At 40.4% G+C, this 16497-nt stretch overlaps 1 protein-coding gene across 4 annotated transcripts in view; it reads left to right on the forward strand.

The window, feature by feature from the left end:
- The window catches only part of LOC137278694 (double-stranded RNA-binding protein Staufen homolog), a 42786-nt gene that overhangs the window by 504 nt on the left and 25785 nt on the right, over positions 1 to 16497 (forward strand). For all 4 annotated transcript variants that reach the window (XM_067811208.1, XM_067811205.1, XM_067811206.1 and 1 more), the window contains exons 2-5: positions 7553 to 7658; positions 13620 to 13831; positions 15431 to 15607; positions 15923 to 16139. In XM_067811208.1, coding sequence (XP_067667309.1) covers positions 7574 to 7658; positions 13620 to 13831; positions 15431 to 15607; positions 15923 to 16139 — 691 coding nt within the window. In that variant the 5' untranslated portion in view covers positions 7553 to 7573. The remainder of the gene's footprint in view (positions 1 to 7552; positions 7659 to 13619; positions 13832 to 15430; positions 15608 to 15922; positions 16140 to 16497) is intronic.

Genomic DNA, 16497 nt, shown 5'->3' on the forward strand with positions numbered 1-16497 from the left:
AGTTTGTTTCTGTAGGCAGAACTGAAAAAAACGTTCCGCCACCCAAAACCCAACGTTTTGTAGTTGTTCTTGTTCAACTGATACATCAGGAATATACGTTACAAGCTCGTTTATATAAAGCAATTAGATGCATCTAGAACAACAATTTCATTCGTAAGTCCTACTCAACTTCCTTGCCATAGTTTCAAAAACACTCTTGGTGTTAAAAGTAAAAAATATGCTGAAATGTGTAGGATTATGATACTTTGTACCCCAAACTTTCATAATCACACTTTTGTCTGCAAGAGACAGTGTCTGTGTAGCAGGGCGTGGAGTCATCCCACATATGACATCCTTACCTTGTCAGCTTGCTGACAGGGTTAACCTCTTTGGTCATGTGGACAAGCATCCGTCTTCGGATCAGAAGGTCCGTTGTTCAAATCCCAGCACGAGACTCAGAAATTTTGTGGTTGCTACATCTGCATAATGACTTTTAATAGACAAACACAGATTCGGCTTCAAAGTATTTATCGTCACTATAGGGTTTTAAGCACCATGTGAGAGGATGGTCACCCCTCCCCCACCTCCATCCAGCGAATACCTCTAACATAACTGTACTAGCTTTGCCAGCACCCTTTAGTTATGCCTGTGGCGTGCCATTCTCCACTGATGATCATAAGAGGCAATGGAATAGGGTGGTCAGACTCACTGACTTGGTTGAGACAAGTGATAATGTTCTAAATGCGTGGATCAGTGCTCATGCTGTTGATAACCGGATTGTGTGCTGAAGACTCAGTTGTCTTCAGCTGTTTACAGAGTACTGCCATTTAGCTGGGATATTACTGAGTGCAGCATAAAACTAATCTCACTCACCATTGATGACCCTGGCCTTGACCAAATAAGCACTGAAAAGTGCCAGCAATCTGTCTGGCTATACAAAGAATATACCCAATCAGATCGCAAGCTCCCAAAATGAGGCATTGATCGGTGTGATATCTTGTGATCCTGGAATGAGCTTGGTGTGTTGATGTTATGAATTAACTTTCATTTGTCATATGCTGTAGGGACTCAAAAGTGACAATGTGTACCTTAATGCTATGTTCTTGCAATTTTGGCCACAACAGGTGTCTGAATAGAGTTGTAGTCAGATGGGCCTAAGGACAAAAGGGCCGAGGCTGAAAGTCAGGCGATAATGGAAAGTCAGAAAGGCCAAAAAAGGGACAAAAATACAAATTTAATAAATTACACTTTAAAATAGTGTAAATAGTGTTTGCTTTCTTGTTGTGATGGAATTTGAACATGTCTCTTCTTGATTCAGTGTCTTGACTAATCGGCATGGGATGTTTGTTGTTGTTGTTGTAAGTTTTTAATCTAGAACTAATTAAAACATAACCACAGCCACACAGCAGAGGCAGGCAAACTTGTTTCAGTCCAAGTGAGAACTCAGGTGAGTAGTATGTCCGATTGATTCTTAATTAGAAGTAGCTAAATTTGTAGTTGAACTTAGTTTGATTGTTATTTGGAGATATTAACAAATCGAATTGATTCTTATTTAGATCAATCATGATTGTTGTTATATGTTTTAAGTGAAGAAGACTGCAACACAAAAGACACATTCAAGTCTTCCAGGTCAGGGAGAGAGGTTGGTGGATGGGACATCCAAGATGTTATAGTCATGCGAAAGATCCTTCATGTCATACCATGCCTGCCCCAAGTCAGATACATCATGAGCAAATGAACATGTGTTAATTATGAACGAATAAACTTGTGTTAATTATAAACAAATGACCAGTGTCTAACTCATGAACTTGTGAACAAATGAACTCGTGTTAATTATGATTTTGTTATTTAAGTAAATTATTAACTATATGTATTGCCATTACATCAAAGCGTGGCTACATGCTTGGCTGTTACCATGCTATTATTTTGTTTCAATACTATATATGTGTCAATAAATTGTGTAAAACCTTTCTAAACTTTTTGTCTGTTCAGCCCATGTGACTAGACATAAGGCCCTTTTGACTTTCTGTCATGGCCCACTTGACTTGGCAACCCATGAAGGTCCCGGAGTAGAATAGGCCTTCAGCAATCCATGCTTGCCATAAAAGGCGACTATGCTTGTCGTAAAAGGCGACTAATGGGATCGGGTGGTCAGGCTGGCTGAGTTGGTTGACTCATGTCATCGGTTCCCAATTGTGCAGGTCGATGCTCATGCCGTTGATCACTGGATTGTCTGGTCCAGACTCGATCATTTACAGACTTCTGCCATATAGCTGGAATATTGGTGAGTGCAGCGTTAAACTAAACTCATTCACTCCTCCCCATTTGACTTGGCACTTCTCAGCCCTTTTGTCCTTCGGCCCATTTGACTAGTTTCTGTCTGAATGACATTTATGGTAGAGGTGAGATGTCATATTATAGTACCAAACTTATGAAGATAGTTATACTTTGTAGTCACAGCAGAGTGAACAGACAAGGCACCAAAATATGTATCTCATCAAAAGTATTGCATCACCCAATTCATGTGGCCAATCCATGCAGCACGTTTAGGCTTCCATGAGGCATTTGTGTATTTGGTGGGCACCCATGTCATGTATATGGCTGCTGTTCCTGTGACTGTAAGCTTCACTTGGTGACACCTGAACCATTATTTGGAAGAAATTACCAGATTACCATACTGGATGGTTAGATTGTGCCACATCCTGATAACTGTCTTCCAACTTGGCGTGATCATGGACTGCAATGTCCAACCCCACTGAAACCAGCTGTGATGGATCTTTGGAACAATGCTCAAAACCCAGATCTAAACCATAATACATATTATTAGGTCATTTGGGACCTACATTTCCAGCAGGGGCTACTACACCACAGAATCTTCATTTTTCCTTATCCTGACTCATGCTTTATTGCTTATCTGCCCTTCCTTCTGAATGGTCAGTTGAAACTTGAATCCCTTCAAATTCCCTATAAGTGAACGTACAGTCACTCACCTTGATCCACTTCCCCTTTTCCTGCCAAAAGTACCCATGTGACCGCACACATGTCAAACCTCACTCTCCTTAATCGCCTGACCCAACGGGTGGGTGGTGTTTCTTGGATCCCTTCACGGCTTATCATTTGTTTAATTTTGAATATTTAGCCCAAATTCTGCCTTGAATGCCTTTGTTAATGTATTACTCACCATAATTGGAACAAATGTTATCACAGTTTTGTCAATTAATGTATGTTTTTTCACCTACATCACATAAAGCGCTTGACTCGCATCCTGGCATTTTTCTATTGCTGTATTTTGGTTTGATTATGCATTGATGTTGTTGTATTTATACTATTATCATTATATATGCATATATTTGTACTCTGTCGTGGTGTTCACCTGTGTTATTTATTTATAACTTGTGATGTTTGACACAGTGTTGCAGTTCCATCGTGATCTCATATTCAGGTTATGATGTCGTCTCAGTGGAAGTCAGCGCCATCTCGTGGTGGCAGAGGTAACAGTCCATGCCGCAGGTAAGAGGAAATCCTCTCCAGTCAAGACTCCACTGAAATATTAGAAGATCAGGTTGACTTCATAATCCAAAAAGTCTTCATCTTCTAGGCATTCATCTAGATCATCGCAGTACGCGAAATCTACACATTAGGTGAGTCATGTCTGTTCACAGTTATCTCCAAGTAGCGTGCCGATGCCTGAAGGTGGAGCCCTCACTGCCATCTATGATGACCCTCCAGTAATTGACACGCAGGTCTTCAGAGTGTTGTCTGAGACTTCATCTGATGCTGTTGAGAGGTCTATCATTGCCAATGTCAGGATCATTGCACCTGTTGAGGGACAATACACCTGGGGCAATGCTGATCCAGCCAAAGCAGATGTCTGTGGAGAACCCTTTAGTGTTTGAAAACGCTACACCATCACAGAGATCTGAAGATGAGACTCTGACAGTTGTCATGCAGAAGCGGTCTTGTAACAACATTGAAGATTACTACCCTGAAGACTTTGTAGACGTGATCACCCATAGGGTGTTTTAGGCAGTAGAAAAGAAACTCGATATCCAGCAGAAGTAGACGTCTAGCCAGGGCAATGTTGAAGATGGCAAGTTTTCTCGCAGTAGTCAGTGAGGTCTTGATGAGCAGTCTTGTACTGCATTATCAGCAACCAACTTTGAAGATATGCATCTGTTTGTAGAAGACAGCCGCAACTTTGAAGATGACACATATATCTACCCAAATGCTGAAGTCTTATCTTGAAGGCCTCCCGATATCCCTCCTGACAAAGTCAGACATTGAGTTTATCTCTGTCCCATCGATGAAGCCCATCTCAGACATTGCTGATAATTTGAAAGCAGCTTTTGGTGAAGCTTCGAAGACTCAGGGTCAACATACTCCTGCGTTTAGCGCAAGAAGATTTAGACGTCACAACATGGAACATTTTATGAAGGTGCCAGTGGTCTCTGAAGGGAAAGGTTTGAGGTTAGCCCAGTGTGGTAAAACAATCCAGACAGTATTCTTCAGCTTAGCGAGATCAAGGGTGATTATTGAGATGCTTTTAAGCGCCTTCAAGAATCCCAAGACTGAAGAAGAGCTGATGATCCTGTCTGCATTTGTTACACAGTATGAAGATCAAGGAGTTACATCCGATCATTTGGCTTCTATGTTGGCAGCTATTACACTCCTACATCGTCAAGGGTTGCTGCTGCTCCTCTACATGGCCAGATGTTTACACGAAGGCATTTTTCGTGAATCCAGTGGTCCAAAGAGAAGAAGTATTAGACCTCTTGTTGTGGTTACTCTGGGTAACAGCAGTTACTCCGGCTGAGGGCGTTCCTACAGGGGTGCATGAAGATCCCACCGCTGAAGATCTGGTTCAGAACGATTGATTGCTGCCACACCCAGACGTTCCTGTAGGACCATTAATTGAGGGTGGACATCTAGCACAGTACTGGAAGAAGCTGAAAATGCTACAGGACAATTACGTTGTAGGTGTTCTACGAGAAGGCTACAAGGAAATATCTTCACTTCCTGTTCATGCAAACACCACCAATGAAAGGTACTGCCATTTAGAATTTCACAAGCTGTTTATTTATGTGAATAACCAAACCAGTCATCTAGAAAGGTCTATGCAGAGCCTTTTACCTAGACAATGGCATGTAGGCACATCAAGAAGCAGATCTACTCAAACAACAGCTGAAATTTACAATCAGCCTGTTGCTGCAGTTCCGTTGGTTGGTAAATCTCATGAAGTCAGAATTGGAACCATCACAATACTTGAAGTTCCTGGGCGTCCGATTCTTAACTACAGAGATTAGCATTCAGGTTCCAGACGAGAGATGGAAGACCATACAATCAACAATGCCCTACTGTTGTCAATACCAGAAGCCCTCAGCAAGCCTCTAAACCTCAGAGGATGGCAGCATCTATTATGGTTACTGACGCTGGCACAGGATCTTACATGCAGAGGAAGACTTCAGTCAAGACCGTTACAACGCTTCCTATGATAAAACTGATATTTTACACTTATCCTGCCTCAAGAGATGAAGCCGTTCCCAACCATCCCCTCTCACCACTCAGGCTTTCCTGTGCCTATGTGGAGGCGTATAGTCAGAGAGAGTGAGGTTTGACATGTATGCAGTCACACGGGCATTTCTGGCGGGAAAAGGGGAGGTGGCTCAAGGTGAGTGATTGTATGTTCACTTTCAGGGAATTTGAAGTGATTCAAGTTTCCACTAATCATTCAGAAGGAAGGGGTGATCAGCAAGAAGGCATGAGTCAGGACAAGTATCACATATCAATTTTATCATACAAATTACATTTTTGACCTGGGCATTGTATGACGTATGGCAACAGATTTCCCATTTGGGGATAGGCATCTGATCTTGAGCAAGAAGAGGCAACTTGCTATGTTGTGGAGGCTACTCCAGATATTTACAGAAGCTGGTGGTTCCGTGTCTTTGATGTGGATAAAGTTACTGACAAGACTAGATTTAAGAGATACTATCCCACTTGCACCAGGTGCAACCTAAAATAAAAACCCACTTGCACTAGTGCAACATAAAATGAAAACCTAGTTGCAAATTCCAGTTGCACTGCTTTTACTTCAATGAAAGAAAATGCTATTGAATTATTTAGATGTTTTGTTCAGAAGTTTACCAACTCAAACACTGACTTGCACTTGGTGCAAGTTAGACCAATAACAAGGTTGCACTTTGTAACATTGGGTTGCACCAGTGCAAGTAACAAAGCACTAAATCGAGCCATGACTGAGATGTGTGTGTAGTTCTGTGGAGCTCATCACTAACGGTTCCCTCCCTTGTCTGGTCTACTTTGATTTCTCATTACAGTATTTATGGTCATAGGTATTTAAAGTATACTGGGTTTTTTGCTGAGAAAATGCACAGTTTGTTATTTTTCTTCAAATGTGTAGTTTGATGTTGAAAACATTGGTCATGTAATAATACTTTTTATGAGGACTCTGCAATATCACCGAAGAGTTCAGGAAATTCTTGCACAAAACGATGATAGGCTAAAGTCATTGTAAGCTACAGTCGAAACCTACAATTGGTCCAGATTGCTCTGTGCACGCAGGCCCTGTTTTATGAATTAGTGGATAGCTACAGTCATGGTGTGTTTAATGACAGAAATATATGATATCCCTAACTATTTTTGTCCATTATAATATCTTCAGTATAACTGCACAGATAATTTGTCAATATCAGGAGTACATACACCTTATATTTTCAGTATAGGAGTACTTATACCCTGAATGGAACTTAATTGAGTATCACTATCAGTAATCTTGTATTTCATTTCATATATGCATATTTTTTTAACCATACGTACGCTGATACAGCCCTTATCTTGAGCCCTGGTAAATGGCTTAAACCATTTAGAAAGGCAATTTTGCAAATATGCAATTTGAACATTCACTCAGTTCATCTTCCAAATACACAACAACAAAATAAGATTGAATAGGTTGAAGTGGTTGTTTGTTTTTGTCTTTTTTTATCATAGTTGTTAAACAGCCCAGTTATTTATTCAGACTGAAGATAGGTCCCCATTAACCTATTATCTTCTGAGATGAAAATATGGTCTGCATGGATTCAGTGTCCTTTAAACACAATATACATTGGAGTATTGACAGGATGGTGTTAGGAATGGATATGCTTGGGTTTCCAGGGAGCAGCATGTATTCAAGTTACACACATGTAACTGTCACGGGCTTGTGCAACATGGTTTCAGTATCAAGGACTGTGTAATGTTGTGTAAAGTCTTGTTATGGTGGTGACATGATCATTGTTAGTTTTCAAAAATCCTTTGAAATTGCTTTTCCAAAATATGTCAGAAACAATTCTTTTTTGTATGTTTAAATTGCTACCTTTATGTATTATATCCTTCAAGGAGAGTTGTTCAAAGAGTGCATGCCAGGTATTACAAAGTGAAAGGCTATATAATATACAGTGTCATAATAAGCCCTATAGTCTACCTAATTCAGTTCTATGTTATTTGCCCCCGCCAGCCAGGTGTGTCAGTCCTCCTTTGTGTTAATCTTGGCTCATTCTTAATCTATGATTTGTTTCAGTAACTGTAGAACCAAGTCTTAATGTCCCAGATGCTGAAAGCTACAAACACTAGTATGAATCCTGCTGCTGCTGCTGCTGGCCACGCCATCCCCCTTCAACAGACAGGTAGGTGCCATGCCGTCCCCCTTCAGCAGACAGGTAGGTGCCATGCCATCCCCTTTCAACAGACAGGTAGGTGCCACGCATTCCATTTCTGGTCCACTGCTCACATGACATAGGCTGTGCCACATGGGAAGTGGACATGCAGTGACTCCCCTTCAACAAACGGGTAGGTGCCACACCACCACCCTTAAACAGACAGGTCGTTGCCACAACACCTGTTTGAACAGTCATATAGGTGCCATGCCAACACATATATACTGAATACCAAACTTTGATGTTAGAATTGAACTTTATATTATCAGATTTAACAATTATTGATAAAATGGTGTGAGACCAACAAGCAACAAAGAAATGTGCTGTTGTTAACAGTTATGTTCTGTGATTAACTGTATTCACAAATGACTACAAGGGTATGGCTGTGACAGCACAAAGTTGAGTGACAGAGTGTATCTGACGGTAATAATGCTAAGTTATTACAAGAACAGTGATTATAGCAAAATAACATTTTAATATTCACACACAAGAGGCAGAAGTTACCTCCCTTAGAATTTGTTCTTTTAGCATCCTCTGAATGAGGAGAGGTTTATGGTTCATCCCAGTTCTCTCTCTAATTTAGCATGAATTAGTGTTGTTGATAGGAGGACTGTTTAGAATTACATGTAGCTGAGTCAGCAGATCATGTACTGGGAATCATCAAACAAGTCTTTGTCTTTATCAAGCCAGACAGAAATGGATGATTTTGTTTATTGTCCCACTTATTATACCCCAGGCATGTAATGTGGGGGATATAGTCGACGCCTCGTCTGTCTGTCCGTCCACCCACCCATCCATTTGTCCATAGTCATTTTGTTTAAGGAGCATATCAAAAACCGTTCAATATATTTAGGCCAGACTTGATAGATATATCTAATCTCAACCTGTAGGTGTGCCTTTTGCCATTTACAGAGTTTGGGCATTCTTATTTTTCACTGGTTTTCCATTGGACATTTTGGTGTTAGCCTAATGGTCGGGTGGGCTTCGTTTCCGGAGCACAACTAAAAAAAGTTCAATGTTTTTCTGAGAAACTTGGTAAATGTATCAGTTGGAACCTAAAGTGGTGGCTTTTGATGCTTACAGGTTTTTGTGATTAATTATTTTCTCGGTTTCCATGGAAACGTTTCGGACTTTGTCTCAAAAGTGAGAGGTGTGTTTCGTTTTCAGAGCAGAACTCAAAAACTTCGTAATATCTGTCAGTAAAATTTGGTAGATATGTGTGGCAGACCCCAAAGTGGTGCCTTTTGGTATTTACAGGTTTTTGTGTTTTTTTGTTTTCTCGGGTTCCATGGACGTTTTGGACTTCGTTTCTGGTGCACAACCCGAAAACCATTTCATATCTTTCAAAAGATCTTGGCAGATATGAGACAGATCTTGAAATGTTGACTTTTTCTTATTACAGATATATGATATTTATATTTTCCATGAATTCCATGGAAACAATTCAAACTTGGTCTAAAAACACAATAAGTAGCTCAGATGATTTGTCCTTTCAAATATGGGGAGCCGGGGAGAGCGATTAACTGAAATAATCGAAAATTGATCACTATGAGTAAACAACAAGGCAGTTGATCACAAACAATTTTGGAACACTTGTTTGCATTAACGATTAACAATATTTTTCACAAGGTCAAACTCAAGATATTTTGGTTGGTTTTCTCTGTTACATTTCATAACCACTACTAGCAAGATCCAAGTCAGGATTGAATGTATCTTCATCTTTATCATAACCAGGAAGGTTTGATAAATTACACTGAGACCAGACCAATTCTATTTCTAGTTTTACAGATTTATTCCCTCTTTTTAAACCTAAATTCAGGCAGGAAAAAAATAAAATAAAATTTCCAATCAAAGTAATATTCCTTCTAAATACTCAAAGTAGTTTACTGCTGGCAATATAGGAGGTAAATATTGGTAAAAAAAAAAAAACAACCTAAAAGTATTTTCTTGTGAGCTTACAGTTTTGGCCTGTAAAAACATTAGAATTTTCTTTTTTGCATGGGGAAAATTAATTTTTTGTAAAATTATTCTGGCCTAACCAATAATTTTCGATGATTGATAGGTAGTAATAAAGCAATTATGAGATTTTAACGAATTCGAAAAAAAAACGCTAATTATTTGTGAGATAATGTTTCTCATACATAAAACCTTGTTTGTTTCCTTATCCTGACTCCTGCTTTATTGCATATCTCACATGGGCACTTTTGGCAAGAATAGGGAGGTTTTCTCCATGTGAGTGATTGTATGTTTGTTTTTAGGGAATTTGAAGGGATGCAAGTTTCCACAGACCTTTTGGGATGAATGGGAGATAAGCAAATAAAGCAGGAGTCAGGATAAGTACAAAATATGAATTTAATCATAAAAATTATATTTATGTTGTGAACCTGATGCGAAGAATATGACTTTCGACATCAGTACATCAGTATACCATGTACCATGGACACATGTTGAAAGTAGTTGTTTTTAGGAAGTAAATTCAAATGTCAATAACAATTCATTATGCAATATTTTGTTGACATAAAGGCTGGTGAGTTGGATGTCACTTAGGGGTGTGTACATATTTCTGCAAGTGAATTTTCCAGTATTGATACAGACAAGAAGTGTGTAGTTGCACGAAAACTTGAGATGCAACACTCCACTTGTATATCGTTTCTCCCCTAATGTAAGAAGGATGTGTACTGTATATTACCGCGTATAAGCCGAATTTTGAGGACCAAAGAATGATGAGGCACAATTTCACGAAAGTATTTTTCTGGTCGTCAGTGCCGGTGGTCGTCAGTGAGGACTATCTAACAGGTTTGCGGTACACCTGCTAGGAAGTTAAAGACCATTACAGCCATTTTGTTATAGGTCTACATGATCAATACAATACAAATCGAAGTATACAGTTAAGAAAGATGTGTATATGTCAACAATCTTGCTATGCTTTTGCTTTGCTAGCAGTGATTTACTTGATGCGAAATCAACATTGCACAGGTTTCATGTCGATTATTAACTCTTTCCATACAAAGGACGAGATATTACGACTGAAGGGTCACAACCTTCAATACAAGTCTATTTTTAGCAACATTTAAGTCATTACACTTACATATTAGGGATGTGATGTCACGAATCCATGGTTGCAAAGATTGACAAAGACCATTCATGACTAACATTGGATCAAAATCCATATGAACTGGATTGTTCTCAAAACATCTTTATTCACTTTCGTTAAAATATTTCTGACTAAAGGAGAGAAAAATTACGTTGTGTTTATCCCAGAAACAGTGGATATGCAGTTTTTATCCCCCTGGCATGTAATGTGGGGGGATATAGTCAACGTCTCATCTGTCTGTCTGTCTGTCTGTCCGTCCACAATCATTTTGTTTCTGGAGCATAAATCAGAAACCGTTCAGTATTTTAAGACCAAACTTGACAGATAAAATAATCTCAACGTATAGTTGTGCCTTTTGCTATTTACAGAGTTTGGGCATTTTTATTATTTTTGTTTTTCTGTGGAACATTTCGGTGTTAGTCTAATGGTTAGGTGGGCTTCGTTTCCGGAGCACAACTCAAAAACCCTTCAATATTTTTCTGCAAAACTTGGTAGATATATCATTCAGAACGTGAAGTGGTGCCTTCTGATATTTTTTTGTTTTATTTATTATTTTCATGGTTTCAATGGAAATGTTTCGAACATAATCTCAAAATTGAGGGATGGGCTTCGTTTCCGGAGCAGAACTCAAAAACCATTTTCTGCAAAACTTGTTACATACATCAGTCATAACCTAAAGTGGTGCCTTTTTAGTACTTACAGGTTTTTGTGATACATTATTTTATCAATTTTAATGGAAACGTTGCAGACTATTTCTCAAAATGGAAGGATGGGCTTTATTTCTGGAGCAGAACTTAAAATCTGTTCTTCCTTTTTTTTCTGCCAAACTTGGTAGATATACCAGTCAGAAGCTAAAATGGTGCCTTTTGATATTTACAGGTTTTTGTGATTTCTTAGTTTCTTGGTTTCCATGGAAACGATTTGGACTTTGTCTCAAAAGTGAGAGGTGTGATTCGTTTCCAGAGCACATCTCAAAAAGTTCCTAATATCTGTCAGCAAAACTTGCAGATATATGTGTCAGACCCCAACGTGGTGCCTTTTGCTATTTTCAAACTTTTGTGATTTATAATTTTCTGGGCTTCTATGGAAACGTTTTGGACTTAGTCTCAAAATGGCGGGATCAGTTTAGTTTGCGTAGCACAACTCAAAAACTTCTAAATATCTTTCTTCAGAACTTGGCAGATATGTAGGGGAGACCCTGAATTGGTGCCTTTTGCTATTTACAGAGTTTTGTGATTTATCATTTTCCCAGTTTTCCATGGATTCTGACTTAGTCTCAAAATGGGGGAATGGGCTTTGTTTCCGGAGCATAATAATGATAATAATTCACTTACATAGTGCCTATTAACCATCTGACTAGTTGCTCACTGGACATTGTAATCAGAATCTGATTATCATTACCCCAGATGACTCAAGCTGCCTCTTAGGCACTAGCAGGTTATTGGACTTTATCTCACCGGGTACCCATTTTCTTTTGGGTGAACACAGGCAAATTTGAACAAACTCACTTGCCTAAGGTGAGACCACATGTTTCCCCGTTGTGGGGCAGGACCGAAGTTCTAGAAACTCTCAGGAGTCAACTGCCAAACATGGTCACCCATCCAAGGACTGTCCGAGCTTGACGGTGCTGAACTTCAACTGATGGTGACCTGAGCACTACGCAAAGGACCACTCGCCATCATGCACTACTTGAAAACTATTCAATATCTTACAGCCAAACTTGGTAGATATTTTAAGCAGACCACAAAGTGGTGCCTTTTGCTAATTACAGAGTTTTGGAATTTTTATTTTTCCTGGTTTCCATGGAAACAATGCTGACTTAGCCTCAAAATAGAGGGATAGGCTTTGTTTCCAGAGCACTCAAAAACCATTTGATCAACAGATCTTGGCAGATATGAGACAGATCTTGAAGTGGTGCCTTTTGCTGTTTACAGATATATGACATTTATGTTTTTCATGATTTCCATGGAAACAATTCAAACTTAGTCTGAAAAAACATTAAGTAACTGTCAGATGATTCGTCCTTTCAAATATGTGGGGGCCGGGGGAATATGTCATTTCTGATGACTCTTGTTTCTGAAAGGAGGAACATAATGGAAATTACACAGCATTGTGATAACTGTGACCATTTCTTTCAATCCAGTGATTACACTACTGTGGAACAACAACCACAAGTAGATTTATCCCTTATTACTTGGACTTACAATGTCATCACATCCAAACAGTGATGAAATCGGTGTTAGCAGTGTTAGGAACAGGCAACAGTCAAAGATCATTGGTAGCTATCAAGTGTCAGATGTGAAAACATTACTCTCATCATCACAGATGGCAGAAGAACTTAGCTTGGAGTCTGATGCAATTTTCAACGACCAACCATTTATCATTGTATGGTCCCCAGATGTCACTGTCTTTTAGCACATTTTTGCCAGCGGAGATAATCGAGTAAATCCTAAAAAACACACCATTGTAAATTACAGAAATTGCATTTGAAGGACGAGGATACACGACTAGAAAACTGTAATATGTTTTAGTATGAATAGACGAGTTATCACCTCCCTCATTTGGAAACTTTGAAAAACTTCTGATGTCATATCTCATTCATCGAATTCAGAGGCTACAGCTGGAAAAATCAGGTCATATGCAAGGGTATAGATGACTGGATGTAATATCACGTCCTCAGGATATATGTGCAGCTGTGAACATTTTTTGTCTTATGGAAGTAGTTAACTGGCTTGTCTTGAATGACTTGATGGTACTATCCATGATAATATATACTGGCAGCATGACACCTGAACAGCTCACTTCAGGAATGTCAAGTTGTTCCCTTCTTGTTTCAGGTCCTGCTCCTAAAGGCCCCTACATACAACAACGTCGCCCAGAAATAACCCCACATGGAGGCCCCACCTCCTCATTTACCCCCAACCAGACCCTTATGTCAGGTTACTCCCAGCAACAGATGACGTCGCCCCCGATTCCACCAAACCCCCTCGCTAACGTCCCCATGACAAGCCAGAACGGCAGTCTGCGAGGTGGTCAGAGCGGTGTGGGGGTAAGTTGATTCTTCTCCAAGTGTATGTGACTTGGAAACAAGAGAAGTCTTACAACAGTCTTGTGTGCTTGGTGATGTTCACTTATGTACTGGAGTAGACGAATGTTGCAAGTGGAGGAGTATTGTAACAGTCATGGTGCTTGGTTGTGTCATGTAGTGTCCTCAAGTGGAGGAGTGTTGCAACAGTCATGGTGCTTGGTGGTGTCACAGAGTGTTCTCAAGTAGAGGAGTATTGCAACAATCATGGTGCTTGGTGGTGTCATGTAGTGTTCTCAAGTAGAGGAGTGTTGCAACAGTCATGGTGCTTGGTTGTGTCATGTAGTGTCCTCAAGTGGAGGAGTGTTGCAACAGTCATAGTGCTTGGTGGTGTCACAGAGTGTTCTCAAGTAGAGGAGCGTTGCAACAGTCATGGTGTCATGGTGCTTGGTTGTGTCATGTTGTGATCTGGAGTTTGGGAGCGTTGCAATAGTCATGTGTGCTTGGTGGTGTCATCTTGTGATCTGGAGTTTAGGAGCCTTGCAACAGTCATGGTGGTGTCATGTTGTGATCTGGAGGTTAGGTGCCTTGCAACAGTCATGGTGCTTGGTGGTGTCATGTTGTGATCTGGAGGTTAGGTGCCTTGCAACAGTCATGGTGCTTGGTGGTGTCATGTTGTGCTCTGGAGTAGAGGAGCATTGCAATAGTCATGTGTGCTTGGTAGTGTCATGTTGTGTTCTGGAGTAGAGGAGCGTTGCAATAGTCATGTGTGCTTGGTAGTGTCATGTTGTGTTCTGGAGTAGAGGAGTGTTGCAATAGTCATGGTGCTTGGTAGTGTCATGTTGTGTTCTGGAGTAGAGGAGCGTTGCAATAGTCATGTGTGCTTGGTAGTGTCATGTTGTGTTCTGGAGTAGAGGAGTGTTGCAATAGTCATGGTGCTTGGTAGTGTCATGTTGTGATCTGGAGTAGAGGAGCATTGCAATAGTCATGGTGTTTGGTAGTGTCATGTTGTGTTCTGGAGAAGAGGAGTGTTGCAATAGTCATGTGTGCTGGCTGTAGTCATGTTGTGATCTTGAATAGAGGAGCTTTGCAATAGTCATGTGTTCTTGGTAGTGTCATGTTGTGATCTGGAGTTTAGGAGCTTTGCAATAGTCATGGTGCTTGGTGGTGTCATGTTGTGTTCTGGAGAAGAGGAGTGTTGCAATAGTCATGTGTGCTTGGTGGTGTCATGTTGTGATCTGGAGTAGAGGAGCATTGCAATAGTCATGTGTGCTTGGTAGTGTCATGTTGTGTTCTGGAGTAGAGGAGCGTTGCAATAGTCATGTGTTCTTGGTAGTGTCATGTTGTGTTCTGGAGTAGAGGAGCGTTGCAATAGTCATGTGTGCTTGGTAGTGTCATGTTGTGATCTGGAGAAGAGGAGCATTGCAATAGTCATGTGTGCTGGCTGTAGTCATGTTGTGATCTGGAGAAGAGGAGCGTTGCAATAGCCATGTGTGCTTGGTGGTGTCATGTACTGTTCTGGAATGGAGGAGTGTTGCTTGGTGATGGTCTCCCATCCAAGATCTCTCCACGCTCACTGTTGTTCAGTCAAGGCTTGTTATGAAGGTGATGTGATTTTTACAGGGTGGTGTGACGCTGGTTGAACCCCAGAGTGGCCCTGCCCCCAAGCTGGAGTCCCTCACCCTGGAGGAACCCCAGTCTCTTCCCCCGTCGCAGCAGCAGGAAGGACAGTCTGCCTTGGCAAACACAAAAGAGAAAACCCCTATGTGTCTTATTAATGAGCTAGCCAGATACAATAAGGTTAGTGACCCTAATATGTATCCCCATTGCAACATGAAAAGCCATATTGACATTAGACTCTCTATTTGTGGGTGTTGGGTGTTTACGAATTATAACTGTGATCTCCTTTGTTAATATTTCTCATGAAGGCTGTGGTGGAAACCACCTGATTTTTTAAAAGTCGCAAAGGTATATCAATTCAGTATTTTGTTGACCTCAATATGGACTTAGGCATGGAGGGAAATAGATTTGTAAAGGATCTTGCTAAGTTTTCTTTATATGATTGGGGAAACAGAGTTATGAACCCAGGTAACAGTGTTCACTGTATATATCCAGATCTTGCACCAGTACACGCTCGTCGATGAGCAAGGACCAGCTCACAAGAAGACTTTCTTTGTGAAACTCAAGCTAGGGGAGGAAGAGTACTCAGCATCTGGTCCCAGCATCAAGAAGGCACAACACTCCGCAGCTGCCATTGCCCTGGAGAAGACAAGCTTCACCCACCCTCCGCCCAAGCCCAATCGCGCACCCAATATGGGCAGTATGACAGAAAGTAAGTACCTTTATGTACCATGGGCAGCTTGTCTCACAGGCGTAATCATCTTGTCATTTTCGCACTGTTTCATTTGAAAGGAGTTCTTGATGTGGCAGTTGGTTAGGCAACACAAGACAAATTAATTAGTATATTCATTTAGAGGCAGTTGATCATCACACTTTTGTCATCTTGATGTGGGAGGACAAAAGACTTCCACCATCACAGTCAGATCTCGGATTCATTCTCAGTGCTTCGCTCTGATGGTAAAGCATCTCTAAGCAAGGTCTCTTTTAAGTTTGAAATACTTCATGTATTTTCTTGTAATACATTCAGTCATTAGACTCTTGTTTAGAACTTACTGAAATGTTTTTTAGAG

The sequence above is a fragment of the Haliotis asinina genome, chromosome 3 (genome assembly GCF_037392515.1).
Source record: "Haliotis asinina isolate JCU_RB_2024 chromosome 3, JCU_Hal_asi_v2, whole genome shotgun sequence".
Taxonomy (NCBI): domain Eukaryota; kingdom Metazoa; phylum Mollusca; class Gastropoda; order Lepetellida; family Haliotidae; genus Haliotis; species Haliotis asinina.